The sequence below is a fragment of the Vipera ursinii genome, assembly GCF_947247035.1.
Source record: "Vipera ursinii genome assembly, chromosome: 4".
Lineage (NCBI taxonomy): Eukaryota > Metazoa > Chordata > Lepidosauria > Squamata > Viperidae > Vipera > Vipera ursinii.
The window spans coordinates 117,807,507-117,824,447 of record NC_139514.1 but is presented as its reverse complement, the minus strand read 5'-3'; the positions used below and the strand labels follow the sequence as shown (position 1 = coordinate 117,824,447).

Genomic DNA, 16,941 nt, shown 5'->3' with positions numbered 1-16,941 from the left:
GTGTGTGTGTGTGTATACGTGTGTGTGTTTCCTTGTCCCAGCCCTTCATTTTGATTTTTTTTTAAAAAAAATAATAATAATACCACCTCTGCATTCATTTACTTAGTGCCCTCTGGGTGCATTGTTAACACCACAGTCCTTTTATTTTTTCCTTGCCTAACAACAAAAGTGCTGTGAGAAGGTAAGAGTCATTTATTGAATTATTGTGTCTCTTGTTTATAACAATGGAGCTCCCTGAATAAATAAATAATTCATTGAATAGGAACACTATTGGATGTAATATCTGCGTGAATTAAAAATAAATAACATTTTATTATCACTGCTGTTAGGATGTAGATGCTGTATGATGTTGCCTTTGATTATTCGTAAATGAGTGCACCCGAATGCCAAAAAAAATAAATTTAAAAAAAATAAAAAAGGGAAAGGTTTTTTATTAATCAGGCTGCTATTTTCCTAACATTGAAAAAAAGTCCATTAACATTGAAGCTTATTTGATACACGCACCCACGTGCTATGTTGAAAATATTCACCGGGAGAATTAATGTCTTCACATTTAAATATTTAATATGCCACAACGCATTCAAGGCATTCTATTTTTCTTTTGGGCAAACCATCCTTGAATTTTTAACGGTGGTTATTCCCCTGTCCCTTGCTTTTCTCTTTTAAAAAGTAATAAAGCTGTAAGGACAAAAGCGTTCTCCCCAAAACTGTTTACGGGTCTACCCTTCGCCTGTTCCCAAGACCCGCGAGGCCTCTCCCTGATTCAGAAAGAGAGTCAGTTTAGTCCAGGGGTCGGCAACCTAAAAAAGAAAAAGAGCCACTGGGAACCGGTTCCATCACAAATTAAAAAAAGAGGGAGCCGCGTGCGTGTGTCCATGCACGCGCATGCGCAAAAAGGTTTTTTGCGCATGCGCGGACGCACGCGGCTGCCATTTTTTTAAAAATGAGATGGAACCGGTTCCCGGTTGCCCGATGGCGACGGCCCGTCTGCAAAGCTGCCGCTTTCGGCAGCTTTGCAGACGGGCCGTGGCAGCTTCCTCAAAGAGCGGCGCCCCTGCCCATTCCGAGAGGTGCGCGCGCACCTCTCCGAACGACCGGAGGTGCGCGCGTACCTCCGCGCGAATGGGCAGCGGTGCCGCTCTTTCAGGAAGCCCGCCGCGGCCCGTCTGTGAAGCTGCCGAAAGCGGCAGCTTAGCAGACGGGCCGCGGCAGCTTCCGCAAAGAGCGGCGCCCCTGCCCATTCCGAGAGGTGCGCGCGCACCTCTCCGAACGACCGGAGTTGCGCGCGCACCTCCCCAAACCTTTGGGGAGGTGCGCGCGTACCTCCGTGCGAAGGGGCAGCGGCGCCGCTCTTTAAGGAAGCTGCCGAAAGCGTGGAGTTGTCGTTGTTGTTTTCCCAGCAGTTACGTCCCCCAACTGTTGCAGCAGTACAAAGCCTGCCTTCCCGACCGACGACACGCGGCCGACGCCCCAAGGGACTTTAGCGAGGAAACTAGGGAAAGTTCGTTGCGCGGCTGCCCCTCCCCCCACCCCCGCCGGCCTCCTCTCCTCTCCTGCCGCTCGAGACGGGACGGGAAGCCCCGCCCGCTCAGCTTCTCAAACTTAAATTTCCAACGGGCAACTTCGACTTCCGCTTCGGGGGGGGGGAAGCGCCCGGCCGAGTTTGCGCAGGGAGCCCGCCAGCGCGCGCTGCTGCGCACGAGTCTTTCCTCCCCCCTCCCCCCCGCCACCACTCCCAACTCCCGCCCGTCTCGAGAGTCTATAGGCGGGGGAGTTTTCCAAGCGCCGGAAACTTGTCCGAAAGTTCCGAGAAGCAAAAAAAAAAAAAAAACACAACCTGCCCCACCCCGTTGCCAGCGGCGGCGTTTTTACGGGTTCGGCGTTGCTCGGAGTGAAGTGGCGTGAGGGAGTGAGTGAGGGAGGGGGCCATGTCCGGCGCCTCCAACGTAGCCGCTATGAAGAAAGTGGTGCAACAGCTGCGGCTCGAGGCCAGCGTGAGCCGCGTGAAGGTGAGCCCCGGAGTGGGGCGGAGACCCAAGGCCGCCCGCTCGCTCGCCGGCCCGTCGGAGCGCCTCGGCCGCCATTTGCGCACCTCGGGGGAGAAGGCTGCGTGGGCGCTCAGTTTACGGCAGTTTACGAAAGCGGCAGCTTCCTGAAAGAGCGGCACCGCTGCCCGTTCGCGCGGAGGTACGTGCGCACCTCCCCAAAGGTTTAGGGAGGTGCGCGCGCACCTCCGGTCGTTCGGAGAGGTGCGCGCGCACCTCTCGGAATGGGCAGGGGCGCCGCTCTTTGCGGAAGCTGCCGCGGCCCGTCTGCTAAGCTGCCGCTTTCGGCAGCTTCACAGACGGGCCGCGGCAGCTTCCTCAAAGAGCGGCACCGCTGCCCATTCGCGCGGAGGTACGCGCGCACCTCTCCAAAGGTTTGGGGAGGTGCGCACGCACCTCCGCCCATTCGGGGAGGTGCGCGTGCACCTCTCCAAACGGGCGGTGCCACTCTCCATTTGGAGAGGTGCGCGCGCACCACTGCCCGTTGGAAGAGGTGCGCGCGCACCGGGCGGCTGGGAGCCGCAAGAGACGGCTCAAAGAGCCGCATGCGGCTCCGGAGCCGCGGGTTGCCGACCTGTGGTTTAGTCTAATGCAGGGGTGTCAAACTCAATTTCATTGAGGGCCGCATCAGCATTGCGGTTGCCCTCAAGGGGCCGGGTGGATAGGGCCAGGGTGGGCGTGGCCTACTGGGTGGGCGTGGCTAGAGTGCATATGGCCTACTGGGTGGGCGTGGCCAGCTCTACATCGTTGGCATCAAGGGTGCCTATGGGGGCCTGGGCAGGAGTGGGACAGATCTGAGGGTCTCTGGCAGGAGGAGGGTCTCTGGGCCAGGGCCAAGGCAGTGGGGGCCGTTCCCTCACTGTTTCCAGGATGGCTTCGCGGGCCGCATGAAACCACTTCGCGGGCCGGATCCGGCCCCCGGGCCTTGTGTTTGACATGTCTGGTCTAATGGTTAAGGCACCGGGCTAGAAACTGAGAGATGGTGAGTTCTAGTCCCACCTTAGGGGGACTAGAGCCTGAGTGATTTGGGGCCAATCACCGCCAGACTGTGAGTTCTAGTCCCACCTTAGCCACGAAAGGTGGCTGGGTCACTTTTAACCAATCACCGGGAGACTGAGTGTTCTACTCCCGCCATAGGCATGAAAGCCAGCTGGGTGACTTTGGGCCAATCACTAGGAATGGCGAGTTCTAGTCGTACCTTAGGCATGAGAGCCAGCTGGGTGATTTGGGGTCAATCACCAGGAGACAGTGAGTTCTAGTTCTGCCTTAGCCATGAAAGCCAGCTGGATGACTTTGGGCCAATCACCAGGCGACAGGGAGTTCTAGTCCCGCCTTAGGCATGAAAGCCAGCTGGGTGACTTTGGGCCAATCACTAGGAATGGTGAGTTCTAGTCCTACCTTAGGCATGAGAGCTAGCTGGGTGGTTTGGGGTCAATCACCAGGAGACAGTGAGTTCTAGTTCTGCCTTAGCCATGAAACTCAGCTGGATGACTTTGGGCCAATCACCAGGCGACAGGGAGTTCTAGTCCCACCTTAGGCATGAAAGCCAGCTGGGTGACTTTGGCCCAGTCTCTCTCTCTCTCTCTCTCAACCCAACTTGCCTCACAGGGTTGTTGTTTTGAGGAAAATAGGAGGAAGTATATCGAATGTGTTCTCTGCCTTGAGTTCTTTGTCAGAATAAGGAAGGTGGGAATGGAATCAACACAATTAAAAATAAAAATGAACAAGGGCGGCACTGCAGGCAAAACCCTCAGGAAGGCGTTGGGTTGAAGAAGGCGACTTTAGGCTGAACGGTGACTTCCCAGAATGCTCGGCCTTCTGAATGCAAAGATGCTTGATTTGCGTGCTTAGAAAGTTGCCGGAGATTTGTAGAGGAGGGTAAATTGGCTGGCTTTATTGGATTCGCAGGGCACATGTTAATAAGAAATCCAGAGGAAACGACGACTGTGGCCTCTTTAGGGAGTGAGAATATGAGGCTTACTTTTGAAAACACAGACGAAGCTTTGCTTCCTGCAACCCTTCCAGCGATGACTGCACAATCACACAGGCAGGGAACGCACCGAGGACTTTTCTTTTCAATGTCAAGAGATGGAAAAGCGACGGTCGCCATGCTTTTTTTTTTTAAAGAAGGGGAAAAAAAACAACAACTTCCAGACAAAGTTGTCTTATTGTAGACTTTTCAATCCATCAGAATAGAGCTGTAAGGGACCTTGGAGGTCTTCTAGTCCAACCCGCTGCTCAAGCAGGAGAATCTATACCATTTCAAACAAGTGACTGTCCAGTCTCTTCTTGAAAACCTCCAGTGATGGAGCGCCCACGACTTCTGGAGGGAAGCTGTTCCGCTGGTTAATTGTCCTCACTGTTAGGAGGTTGCTTCTCTCCTTGAGCAGTTTCCATCCGTTGTTTCTCATCCTGCCCTCTGGTGCTTTGGAACCAAGAACAACAACAGAATCAACAAACGACATCGGCAAATTCGCACCAAAGAAATTTTGGAGCAAAATTCATGGCATCCGCAGAAGCAGCTTAGGTTTCCCTCTTTGACAATCTTCCATTTTGCCTCAAAATGAAAGGATAAGGTTGGTGAATCTTCCGAGTAAGCAAAAGTCACTTTTTCACTCAAGGCGAGTGGTCTCCAAACTTGACCACTTTAAGACTTAATGGACTTCAACTCCCACAATTCCATAATTCCTCAGCCAGCCATGGAATTATGGGCAGTTGAAGTCCACAAGTCTTAAAGGGGCCAAGTTTGGAGACCCCCCACCCCACCCCCTGCTCCAGGCAATTGTTCCTGATTCCAGAAGTCAGTTAGATACTTCTCGGTCCCTTAGCTGAGAGTCTTCTACTCATATTTGCCTTCTTCTGAAATAACTCCAGTCACACAATGCTCTGGCCCTCTCCCCACTCCTATGACACACAGCTCCCAGACAGATGTCCACCCTTGTGATTAACTAATCAGGCAATTATCTAGGTCTGTGTGTTACATTCTAAGTGCTTCCATCTTAGACAAACAGATATGTTGTTTGGACCCAACAGTTCCTAATGTCTTTGGAACAGGATGTAAATTGGATTTATTAGGGCAGCCCTGTCCTAATAAAACTGGAGAGCTGTTCTTGAGTTTCCAAGTCCTTGTGTGGAAAAACTTGCATCTCTCAGCTTCAGCACTTCTGCTGCGATTAAGGGCTGCACACGCCCCTAGGATAACGGATTGTTTTATGGATGCGTCTCTACAACCAACTATTTGAGTCGCTCATTAATTGCAAGGGATAACAGAGCACACTTATTGCAAGGAATAAAACAGCACACAACACTTATTTCTCAGAATTGACTTCTCTTTCTCCTTCCGGAGAATTTAAATGACCTTCCTGGGAACTGGGTTTTGTTCGACAGAAAAATTAGCCCTCTCTGGACCCAACAGTGCTACACTCATCATTGGTCTATATCCCTGTCTTCCACCTGACACTTGTTGTTGTTAGCTGCGAAGTCGTGTCTGACCCATCGCGACCCTATGGACAACGTTCCTCCAGGCCTTCCTCTCCTCTACCATCTTCTGGAGTCCATTTAGGCTCACGCCTACTGCTTCAGTGACTCCATCCAGCCACCTCATTCTCTGTCGTCCCCATCTTCTATTGCCCTCAACCTTTCCCACCATTAGGCTCTTCTCCAGTGAGTCCTTCCTTCTCCTTAGGTAGCCAGAGGATTTGAGTTTCCACTTCAGGATCTGGCCTTCTAAAGAGCAGTCAGGGTTGATCTCCTCTGGGACCGACCGGTTTGATCGCCTTGCAGTCCAAGGGACTCGTGGGAGTCTTCTCCAGCACCAGAGTTCAAAGGCCTCAATTCTTTGGCGCTCAGCCTTTCTTGTGGTCCAACTTTCACTGCCATACATTGCAACTGGGAAGACCACAGCCTTGACTATACGGACTTTTGTTGACAGGGTGATGTCTCTGCTTTTTAGTGTGCTGTCTAGATTTGCCATGGCTTTCCTCCCCACCTGACACTATTATTAGACTAAAAGTGAATTCTCTCAATCTTCCTTGTGCCACCATTAAGGAAGAGAGCTATAATGTCACCTTTTCTGAGAAGGGGGGGAAAACTCCATATGAAGCCCACGTACACGTGGTTTGCATTCCCGCATTCTCTTTCCTGTTGGTAACTTTTGTGGAGATTGGCTGTTCAGCCCCAACATTTATTTCACAAATGTACATAAGGCCGAGGCCTTCATCTCTCTGGGGCTGTAAAGGATTTCTCTGATAGGAACTAAATTCTGGAAACAGTTTTATGCGGAGCGCTGCATCCTGATTCCTCTCCATCAAGGTCACACAAAATAGATAAGTTCATAGTTTAAACAGGAAGAACTTCATTTCGGAAACGATGCAAACTTTCAAAAAGGCGCGACCTTAAGGAAATGCTTTGGCTTTCACCTCACACAGAGAATCTGTTATTGCCACAACTTTCAAACTGAACTCTCTCTCTCTTTCAAAGTCATTTAAACCTTAAAGGGCATGTAGTACAATGATTACTATACTCAATCATAGTTTCAACTGGGAGACTGGGATCATCCTAGACCAAGCTAAGACCAAAAATGCTAGAGAATTCCTGGACATTCAGCTTGCAGACAAATCGGCCATCAACGGGCACATAGAGATAAATAATGTTTACATACCATTCAAAAGCGACAATCAAAAAGCCAGAAGACCACAATACCTCTTTGCCAGCAATCAATACTCAGATAAGCAGAGATCAACACCAAGATTAATGCCAACAAGCCAGCAGTAAACAATATCCCAACCAAGGAACTGCCAACTAAGACAAAGAATCAAACAATAAATAGCAGCCTAATGAAGAACATTTCCACTCACACTGACAGGCAAGCCACTTTTATATTAACAGAGAACAAACCCCACTCCCCTTTTATCACTGATAATATTGCCTAGTTGGGTAATGTCTGCAAGAAAATCCCCAAGCTCAGAGAACAACAAGAACCCCACAGTCGTTATTTACTCATGTCATGAAATGTCTGTCAGAAAACAATGAAGCTCAGAGAGCACCAAGGACCCCACAGTATAATAATTAGATGAGTGACAGCAATCTGGTATAGATAAATTATTCCCAATGCTATTTCATTTTGGCCATGCCTCCTAGCAACATTTTTTTTTTAGTCTTTTGGACGAAGAGCGTAAGATTTCTGGTAGAGAACTTTTAATGTCTAAAAGGTAAGTATCTGCAATTTTAAAAGGTAAAGGTTCCCCCGCACATGCGTGCTAGTCGTTTCCGACTCTAGGGGATGGTGCTCATCTCCGTTTCAAAGCCGAAGAGCCAGCGCTTGTCCGAGGACGTCTCCGTGGTCATGTGGCCGGCATGACTAGACACAAAAGGCGCACGGAACGCTGTTACCTTCCCACCGTAGTGGTCCCTATTTTTCTACTTGCATTTTTACGTGCTTTCGAACTGCTAGGTTGGCAGAAGCTGGGATGAGTAACAGGCGCTCACTCTGCTACGCGGCACTCAGGATTCAACCCGCCAAACTGCCGACCTTCTGATCGACAAGCTCAGCGTCCTAACCCACTGAGCCACCGGCTCCCTTGTATCTGCAATTTTAGGCTGCAGCTAAAAGAGCCTATGAGGGGTTTCCATGCTCTTCTTTCTGTTTCCACTTCAATCTGCCATCCTTCTCTTAAAATCAAACAATAGATATTGAGCAAGAAAGGGCAGGGCAGATATTTTTTTTTAAAAAAAATGATTGTCTCTTCAAAGTACTTTAATTTTTTAAACCATGTCTTCATCAGGGTGTACTGAAATGTATTACCGTTTTGTGTTAACACGTCCCTCCTAAAAATCAAATTAGACCAGAATTTAAAACCTAACGTCGCCGAGGCAGAACATCATAATTTGAAAACTGCACATTAATAATGCGTCTTCACCAGAATCGCTCAAGCGCTCTTTGAGCGAAAGGGGACAAGATGGGAGGCCGCCCTTTCAAAGGGAGAGAATTGACTTCAGGAAGTGGAATTTTGGTTCCGCCATGACTTATGAAGTAAAGTTTGTTTTTTTTGTTGGTTGTTTTTTTTTTAGGAACTCAGGAATGCTCACAGCGAACAGCTGATGGGGATCAGGAGAGAAGAAGAGATGGACATGTCGGACGATGACAGCGGTGAAAATCCCAGCAATAAGAAGCTGAGGGTGGAAGATTCAGGTAAAATTGGAGTTCCTTCCCTCTTTATTTCTGAAATAATAATAATAATTATAAAGTTGGAAGGGACCTTGGAGGTCTTCTAGTACAACCCTCTGCTCAGGCAGCAAACCCTATACCATTTCAGACAAACGGCTGGCCAGTCTCTTCTTAAAGACTTAAAGGGAGTCAAGCTATTCTCCAGAGCGCCTGAAGGCAGAACAAGAAGCAACGGATGGAAACTCATCAAAGAGAGAAGCAACCTGGAATTAAGGAGAAATTTCCTGATGGTGAGAACAATTAACCAGTGGAATTACCTGCCTCCAGAAGCGGTGAATGCTCCAACACTGGAAGTTTTTAAGAGGAGACTGGAGAGCCATTTGTCTAAAATGATATAGGGTATTCTGCCTGAGCAGGGGGTTGGACTAGAAGACCTCCATGGTCCCTTCCAACTCTTCTCTTCTCTTCTCTTCTCTTCTCTTCTCTTCTCTTCTCTTCTCTTCTCTTCTCTTCTCTTCTCTTCTCTTCTCTTCTCTTCTCTTCTCTTCTCTTCCCTTCCCTTCCCTTCCCTTCCCTTCCATTCCATTCCATTCCATTCCATTCCATTCCATTCCATATTTTCTATTCTATTCCATTCCATTCCACTCCATATTTTCTTTTCTTTTCTATTCTATTCTATTCTATTCTATTCTATTCTATTCTATTCTATTCTATTCTATTCTATTCCATATTTTCTATTCTGTTCTATTCTATTCTATTCTAATTTCCATTCCTTCTATTCTATTCTATTCTATTCTATTCTATTCTATTCTATTCTATTCTATTCTATTCTATTCTATTCTATTCTATTCTATTCTATTCTATTCTATTCTATTCTATTCTATTCTATTCCTTCCGTGGTTTTATGGCACAGAGTTGTGCAGCAAAATCCATATTTTTAAGAGGAGGGGACTCCCCCCTCACGGATTATAACAACTGTGCCGGAAACGGATTATGTTTTCATAGGTCTGATCTAGCATTTGATGCCATCTTGTTTATGCTTCTCGGAGAAAAACCGATAAAAGGATTCCGTGTTCAGAAAATGCCACCTTTGGGGAGGGAAGAAAGATTTGTACGGGTTTATGTTTGTAGCTAATAATAATAATAAAAAAACAATCTAGAAAAAGGACCCGGGGCAGCAGCCTATTGATCTGCGAGCAACTATTTGAGGTGGAACCTCTCCAGGTGTAAAATGTTCTGCGTTCTTCTATATTCCTCATTGTTTCCCACTTATTCATGCAAGGGGATATGTCAGTAATGAAATTTCGATTTTTCAGCATTGACTGGAAAGGGATTTCCTGCTTTATTTCCCTCAGCACCGAGGTATTTCTGTCTGTCTCTCTGATCAGAGCAAAGATACACTCATAGAACATAGAATCATAGAGTTGAAAGGGACCTTGGAGGTCTTCTAGTCCAACCCTCCTCCTCCTCCTCCTCCTGCTTGCAGGCAGTTAGTCATTTGCCTTGAGAGTCCTTGAGGCCACCTGGAGGTTTATCTGTGTCCTCAGGGTCACCTGAGTGGTGCAAATGGGTGTGGAGCCTGCTTGGGACTGCTGAAAGGACTGTGTTGTAGACTGGAGGTGTGTGGTCTCGTATCCCCCTCCCCAATTCTGTTGAGAGAGCGCCGTTCAGTTTTGACCTAGATGGCTTCTTTCAAACCAGCGGTCCTCTCTGTCCAGAACACACATGTCAAACACAAGGCCCGGGGGCCGGATGCGGCCCGCGAAGTGGTTTCATGTGGCCCGCGAAGCCATCCTGGAAACAGTGAGGGAACGGCCCCCGCTGCCTTGGCCCTGGCCCAGAGACCCTCCTCCTGCTAGAGACCCTCAGATCTGTCCCACTCCTGCCCGGGCCCCCATAGGGACCCTTGATGCCAACGATGGCCACTCCCACCCAGTAGGCCATACGCACTCTAGCCATGCCCACCCACTAAGCCACGCCCACCCTGGCCATACCCCCCCCCCTTGAGGGCAACCGCAATGCTGATGTGGCCGTCAATGAAATTGAGTTTGACACCCCTGGTCCAGAATGTGGACTTGGTTGTCTTCAAAAGAGCGGCCTTTCTGTTTCAAATGCAGATGGACTGGTGAATCCTGTCCTGATGTTCTTGTCCTCCTATGTTGCGCCATGAGTTTGTGAAGTGCTCATTTTGTTTCCCCAAAGTACAGAGCCTCACATGTCTCGCTGCATTGCACTGTATATACCACATTGCTCAGTTCTTCTCTGGGTGTTTCATCCCTTTGGTGGACAAGCTTCTGCCTGAGTGTATTCTTGGGTTTAAAGTATGCATTTATGTTGTGTTGGCAACAGAGGGGGAGGGATACAACATCATCTATCTCCAGTCTACAACACAGTTCCCAGAAGGCTCCACACCCATTTGCACTCATTTGTGACCCTGAGGACACAGACAAGCCTCCAAGTGGCCTCGACGACACTCTCAAAGGATGCAAATGATCAGCGGTCTGCGAGGAGTATAAATCCTTCCCTTCCCCACCATCCAGTCAGAGCTGAAGAAGCTTCTGGGATGAGAAGCGAAATGTCTTCAAAGGAAAAACGAGAAAGTCCAGTGGCCTCCTGAAAAAGCACCTTCATGACAAGGGACAGGTTATCCGTACTTCCTAAATCTAGCCAGTGCCTCTGTGAGCAATTCGCTTGCTACAAGTGATGTCAGCAAGGATTTTGTTCTTCATCTGACAGAGCATAGAAATATAGAGTTTCTTCATGAGCAACTGGTGGAATATTATTTTCAGTTAAGTCTTCCTATACTTCACTGATTTTACTGGAGCTTTAGAGGTGACTCTCATTTCTAGATCGCTGGAACAGAATTTGGAGAAACTTTTGAGTTTACTGCACGCCCTCTAGAAAAAAGGCTGGTCTTTTGATTCTATAACGTGTCACTTAAGGACCGTGCATGAGCTGGAATTAATGCAGCTGCATCTCAGAGGGACCCACAGAAACATAAGGACTCCTTTGAGGGATGCATTCAAAAGCCTGCGACACATGTGTTGCACACACACTTCACATACAAAGAAGAAGAACCTCAGTTACAAAGTCATGGATATCAATCTGTCTTTTTTTTGGACACCCTGGAAACTGACCAAAGAGAGAAGCAACCTGGAATTAAGGACAAACTTCCTAACAGGGAGGACAATCAAACAATGAAACAGCTAGCCACCAGAAATCGTGGGCGCTCCATCACTGGAGGTTTTTAAGAAGAGACTGGACAGTCACCTGTCTGAGATGGTATAGATTTTCCTGCTCAAGCATGGGGGTGGACTAGAGGACCTCCAAGGTCCCTTTCAGCTCTATTCTATTCTATTCTATTCTATTCTATTCTATTCTATTCTATTCTATTCTATTCTATTCTATTCTATTCTATTCTATTCTATTCTATTCATGGATGCCCCTGTCCTGGTAAATGTATCTCTCTTTTAAATGTCTCTCTGAGCATGGTGGTTTTCGTGCAGACATTTCATTACCAAACTCGGTAACATTGTCAGTGCTACAAGAGAGTTGGGGGTCTGCTCTTATTCAAGAAAACAACCAAGCTCAGAGTGCACCTAGGACCCCACAATTCAGCCCTGAGCTAGAAATATTCTCTTTTTAGCAGAAATAAGTTTGCCTCTCCCTCATCAGAGCGTCTGTGCGTTTATTTATATTTCAGATAAAATATGTCACCCCTGATTTATTTTGCTTTAGAAATAGAACACTGCACAGACTATTCTGGCTGCCTCAGTGCTGAGTAGGTGTGTGCAAATTTCCTTTCCTAAAACTGTTTGCTTTACTTTAGGTAATCTGGTTTATAAAAGGAAAAATAAAGGGGGGGGTTATAGAAGAAAGTTCATAGAATAGGTTATCTGAAATTCACAGCAGGAGCGCTACTTCGGACGCTGAGGGTGAGGAAAGCCGACGAGCGACAGGTTTCAACTTGCTGATGAGAAAAAGAGAACAATATATCGTCCTTTTTTTTTTGTTTGTTTGGTCTCCCTGAATATGCAGACACAATTATTTTTGAAACAATTTCTGGCAAAGAATCGAGCTGGAAAAAATAAATTGGTGATTGCGATGGTCTCTGTTGACAGAAGGACTCGAATGGAAAAAACCCAGAAAAACCCAAAATGGCTGCTAGCTGAGGTACAGCAAGGCAGTTAGGTAGATTCAATAAAAATATGAAAATGAACTTTCTGAGTACTGAAGCATATTCGGAACGCTAAAATTTTTTAAAAAAAGTAAAATAAAAGCAGCCACACTCTCATCCCGTCCGTCAAACGTTAGTTCAAATACCACCTTGTGGGTTCTCGCTTCCCTGCCTCCTGGCATCGCGCACCAAGTCCTCAAATGAAGGACTGTGAAGTAATTTCAAGAATTATTGAAGTGCAGCTGTTTGCACATTGCTAGCCGGAAAGACTTTCGCCCTTAGGATATATCTGTAATTTCCCGTGTAATGAAACGGTGGTATTGTTACGCCGCTAATGCCATCAAGGCCACCCAGAAGTTCTCTTATTACGACGGCAGTAAGCGAAAGGCTTTTAGCGGGAAATGTAGGCCGGGTAGCCCTCACCTTACAATGATTCATTTAGTGACCGTTCCAAGTTACAACAAAGGAGAATATTTGTAGCTCAGGGTTGACGTGAGGGGTCCTGGGTGCTCTCTGAGCTGGGTGGTTTTCTTGCAGATGTTTTGTTACCCAAACTAGGCAGCATCATCAGTGCTAGAAGGGAGGGGGGTTTGTGGAGAGGAGGAGGAGGAGGAGGAGCAGGAGGAGCAGGAGGAGGAGGGAGAATAGGAGGACTGTGGGGTCCTTGGTGCTCTCTGAGCTAGAAGGGAGGGGGGTTTGTGGAGAGCAGGAGGAGGAGGAGGAGGAGGAGGAGGAAGAGGAGGAGGAAGAGGAGAAGTGTGGGGTCCTTGGTGCTCTCTGAGCTTGGTGGTTTTCTTGCAGACATTTCATTACCCAAACTAGGTAGCATCTTCAGTGCTAGAAGGGAGGGGGGGTTGTGGAGAGGAGGAGGAGGATAACGACCAACGATCCTACTCTTCTTCTTCTTCTTCTTCTTCTTCTTCTTCTTCTTCTTCTTCTTCTTCTTCTTCTTCTTTCTTCTTCTTCTTCTTCTTCTTCTTCTTCTCCTTCTCCTTCCTCCTTCTCCTTCTCCCTCCTCCTCCTCCCTCCTCCTCCTTCTCCTCCTCCTCCTCCTCCTCCTCCTCCTCCTCCTCCTCCTCCTCCTCCTTCTTCTTCTTCTTCTCCTCCTCCTCCTCCTCTCCTCCTCCTCCTCCTCCTCCTCCTCCTCCTCCTCCTTTCTCCCCCCTCCTCCTCCTCCTCTTCCAGCACTGATGATGCTACTAGTTTCAGTAATGAAATGTCTGCAAGAAATCAAGCAAGCTCAGAGAGCAGCAAGGGTCCCACAGTCCTCCTATTCTTCTCTTTCTTTCTCTTCCTCTTCCTTCTTTCTTCTTCTTCCTCCTCCTCCTCCCAAATCCCCTTCCTTCTAGCACTGATGGGTAATGAAAGCAAGCTCAGAGAGCACCAAGGACCCACTCAACAGCACTGAGAAAAGTGACTTCTGAAAGGTCCTCATACTTATGACCGTCACGGCATCCCCAAAATCACAGTGTCAAAATTCAGGTGCTTGGCAACTAACGTGTAGGTGTGACGGTCGCAGTGTCCCGGGATCATGTGATGGACCTTTCCAACTTCCAACAAACAAAATCAATGGGGAAGCCAGATCCCCTTAATGACTACATGGTTCACTTAAAAGCCGCTAAAATTGGGCAAGTCCCGTTTGACAATTGCCTTGGTTAGCAGTGGACTTTTTGGTCCCAAATGGTCATAAGTTGAGGACTTGCCTGTACAAAGATGAGGGTACTGATCCCTTCAGAGGACCAAGGACTTCACAAAACCATCGATTGATCCTCAGCAAAGACTAACCAGTGTACAATTGTGGGTTGTTCACACGTTCAGTGACTGTTATGACCTGGTTATGGGTGGCGTTTATTTGCGCGACACCAGGAGATCCAGCAGTGACCTCTTTTTTCTTGAAAATTGATGGCAATTGAATGTGTGGGACAGCAATTTCAGGCCGAGCTTCTACATTTCTCCTCGGATTAATTTCTTTAGCGCTCCAAATCGCAACTTTATTGTACTTTGACAATAAAGGTTCATTCATTCAACCAGAGAAGACAGGTGAAGTTGGCAGGCGAAAACAGGTAGAGAAAAACCAGCCAGGGATGCAGACTCCTTTTCAGCAGCAATAAGCTCATGAATTTGTGATTTGATTTGAGTATTGAGTCTCAAGCATTCTGCCCTGGCTCATTAGCTCATAGATTTATTTATTTTTAATCTAATTGGATTAGAGTTAATCAAATTAGGATGGTGAATATATTAAAAAGCATCTTTCTTCTCCAGTCACCCAGCTGGCTTTCATGCCTAAGGCGGGACTAGAACTCATAGTCTCCTGGTGATTGGCCCAAAGTCACCCAGCTGGCTATCCTGCCTAAGGCGGGGACTAGAACTCACAGTCTCCTGGGGATTGGCCCAAAGTCACCCAGCTGGCTATCCTGCCTAAGGCGGGACTAGAACTCTCTGTCTCCTAGTGATGGGGCCAGAGTCACCCAGCTGGCTTCCATGGCTAAGGCAGAACTAGAACTTGCAGTCTTAATCCCTAGACCAAACTGACTCTTATGGCCATCTCACACCAAGTGACTCTGAACAGAAGGATTACAATAAAACACTAAATATATAAAAACAATCATTAAAAAAACAGCCAGTATTAAACATAGAACCACCCGATAGAGATTAGGTTAAACACAATGCCTTCTTAAGATATAACAGAATACCAGAGTTGGAAGGGATCTTGGAGGTCTTCTAGTCCAACCTCCTGCTCAGGCAGGAAACCCTAGACCAACTCAGACAAATGGCTGTCCGGTCTCTTCTTAAAAACTTCCAGGGTTGGAACATTCACAGCTTCTGGAGGCAGGTTGTTCCACCTATTAATTGTTCTCACTGTCAGGAAATTTCTCCTCAGTTCTAGGTTGCTTCTCTCTTTGGTTAGTTTCCATCTAGTCCCCTGGAACCTCAAGACCAATAACCAAGAATGATATCAAACATCAAAACCTATGGAGCTAAACTCACTTTTGTGGGTACTATGAGGGCATTGCGGATATAAACAGTTGTGGAGTGTTTTTTCAACGCTTTTTTCCCCTTCAGGGGAAAGTATCTCAGCATTGCCTTCAGGCAAGTGAAGTCATAAGGGGCTGCTGAGTTATTGTAAAAAGAACTCACGTTTAAAACCGTATCAACTCCGTTACATCCATTTTTAATATTTTTCCCCTTGTCTCTTGATTTCTGAAAGTTCTTTGAACTTTTCTTTCATATTCTGGGCTGGATTCCTTGGATTGGATTGGATTTTTTTTCCTACCTACATCCCAACTGCAAAAACCTCCCTGATAGACATTGTCGAAGTTCTCATCATACTGCGGTGTAATTTTTATTTGCTTTATTTATTATTAAATCTGTTTGCACAGTTCTTGAGTAGGAATTACAGGAGCAACATGGAACTAAGGAGCTAATTTCTGTGGATACAAATCCCTAAGCTTTCCCATAACACTAACACTAACTCAAAATATGAATTCAGGTGTGGACACGATATGTTTTTCCATTTACTTTTATTTATTTATTCAATGTTTATGCCTTGTCAAAACAATTGGATTTTTCTTCTTAGATACAGTAGCCATAAAAATATTGGATTGACATCCTGTCACGGAACCTTGATTTCTGAGACTTTGCAATTCAGTCTTTTTTTTGGGGGGGGGCATTATAATGGTCAATCCTGTTTTCTTTCTCTCTTCTGCTGTTTCATAAAATATGGGCAGGGTAAAGTGGAATTCAGTTTCCCTTTAGCTAATTCCTGACTTCTTGTATACAAACCAAGAGTTGTGGTACCAAAGACATCCAGTGCCTTCATGGAGGCTCATTTGTTTACTTGACTAACTCATACAAGTCAGTCAAGCATCCATATTGTCTTCTTTTTATTCCTGTGGGTTTAATTATTACATCTAGTGGAAGAAAGGAAACTGCTAGATTTGGTCCATTGCTCTTTAAAAGAGGTGGCGCTTCCAGTAATCCATGAAGAAAAAAGATTGCAGCTTGACGCAGACGATTACAACAATGGTAGGCTGAGAACTAATGCCTAGTTTCCTAAAGGGAAATTTTTAAGCGAGTAGCTGTCATACGTGAAGAATCAGGACCACACCTTAAATTCCAGTTAAGATGATCCATTGCTCATGCCTAGACACAAGAATGTAGTCAATTAAGGGTCGGCACTAAATTGCCACTTAATAAGACCCAATGTATGGCAGTAAAAGTTGGACCATAAGAAAGGCCGAGCGCCAAAGAATGGAGGCCTTTGAACTCTGGTGCTGGAGAAGACTCCTGCGAGTTCCTTGGACTGCAAGGCAATCAAACCGGTCAGTCCTAGAGGAGATCAACCCTGACTGCTCTTTAGAAGGCCAGATCCTGAAGCTAAAACTCAAATACTTTGGCCACCTAAGGAGAAGGAAGGACTCACTGGAGAAGAGCCTAATGCTGGGAAAGATTGAGGGCAAGAGAAGAAGGGGACGACAGAGAATGAGGTGGCTGGATGGAGTCCCAGAAGCAGTAGGCGTGAGCCTAAATGGACTCCAGAAGATGGTAGAGGA

The 16,941-nt window shown here is 46.8% G+C and overlaps 1 protein-coding gene across 1 annotated transcript in view; it reads left to right on the top strand.

Annotated features, from left to right (window-relative positions):
- Positions 1–16,941, top strand: part of ENOX1 (ecto-NOX disulfide-thiol exchanger 1) — a gene marked incomplete at its 3' end in the record, with an annotated part of 261,316 nt that overhangs the window by 206,381 nt on the left and 37,994 nt on the right. Inside the window, exon 10 of the mRNA XM_083361308.1 lies at positions 8,115–8,235. Within this exon, the coding sequence (XP_083217434.1) occupies positions 8,115–8,235 (121 nt within the window). The remainder of the gene's footprint in view (positions 1–8,114; positions 8,236–16,941) is intronic.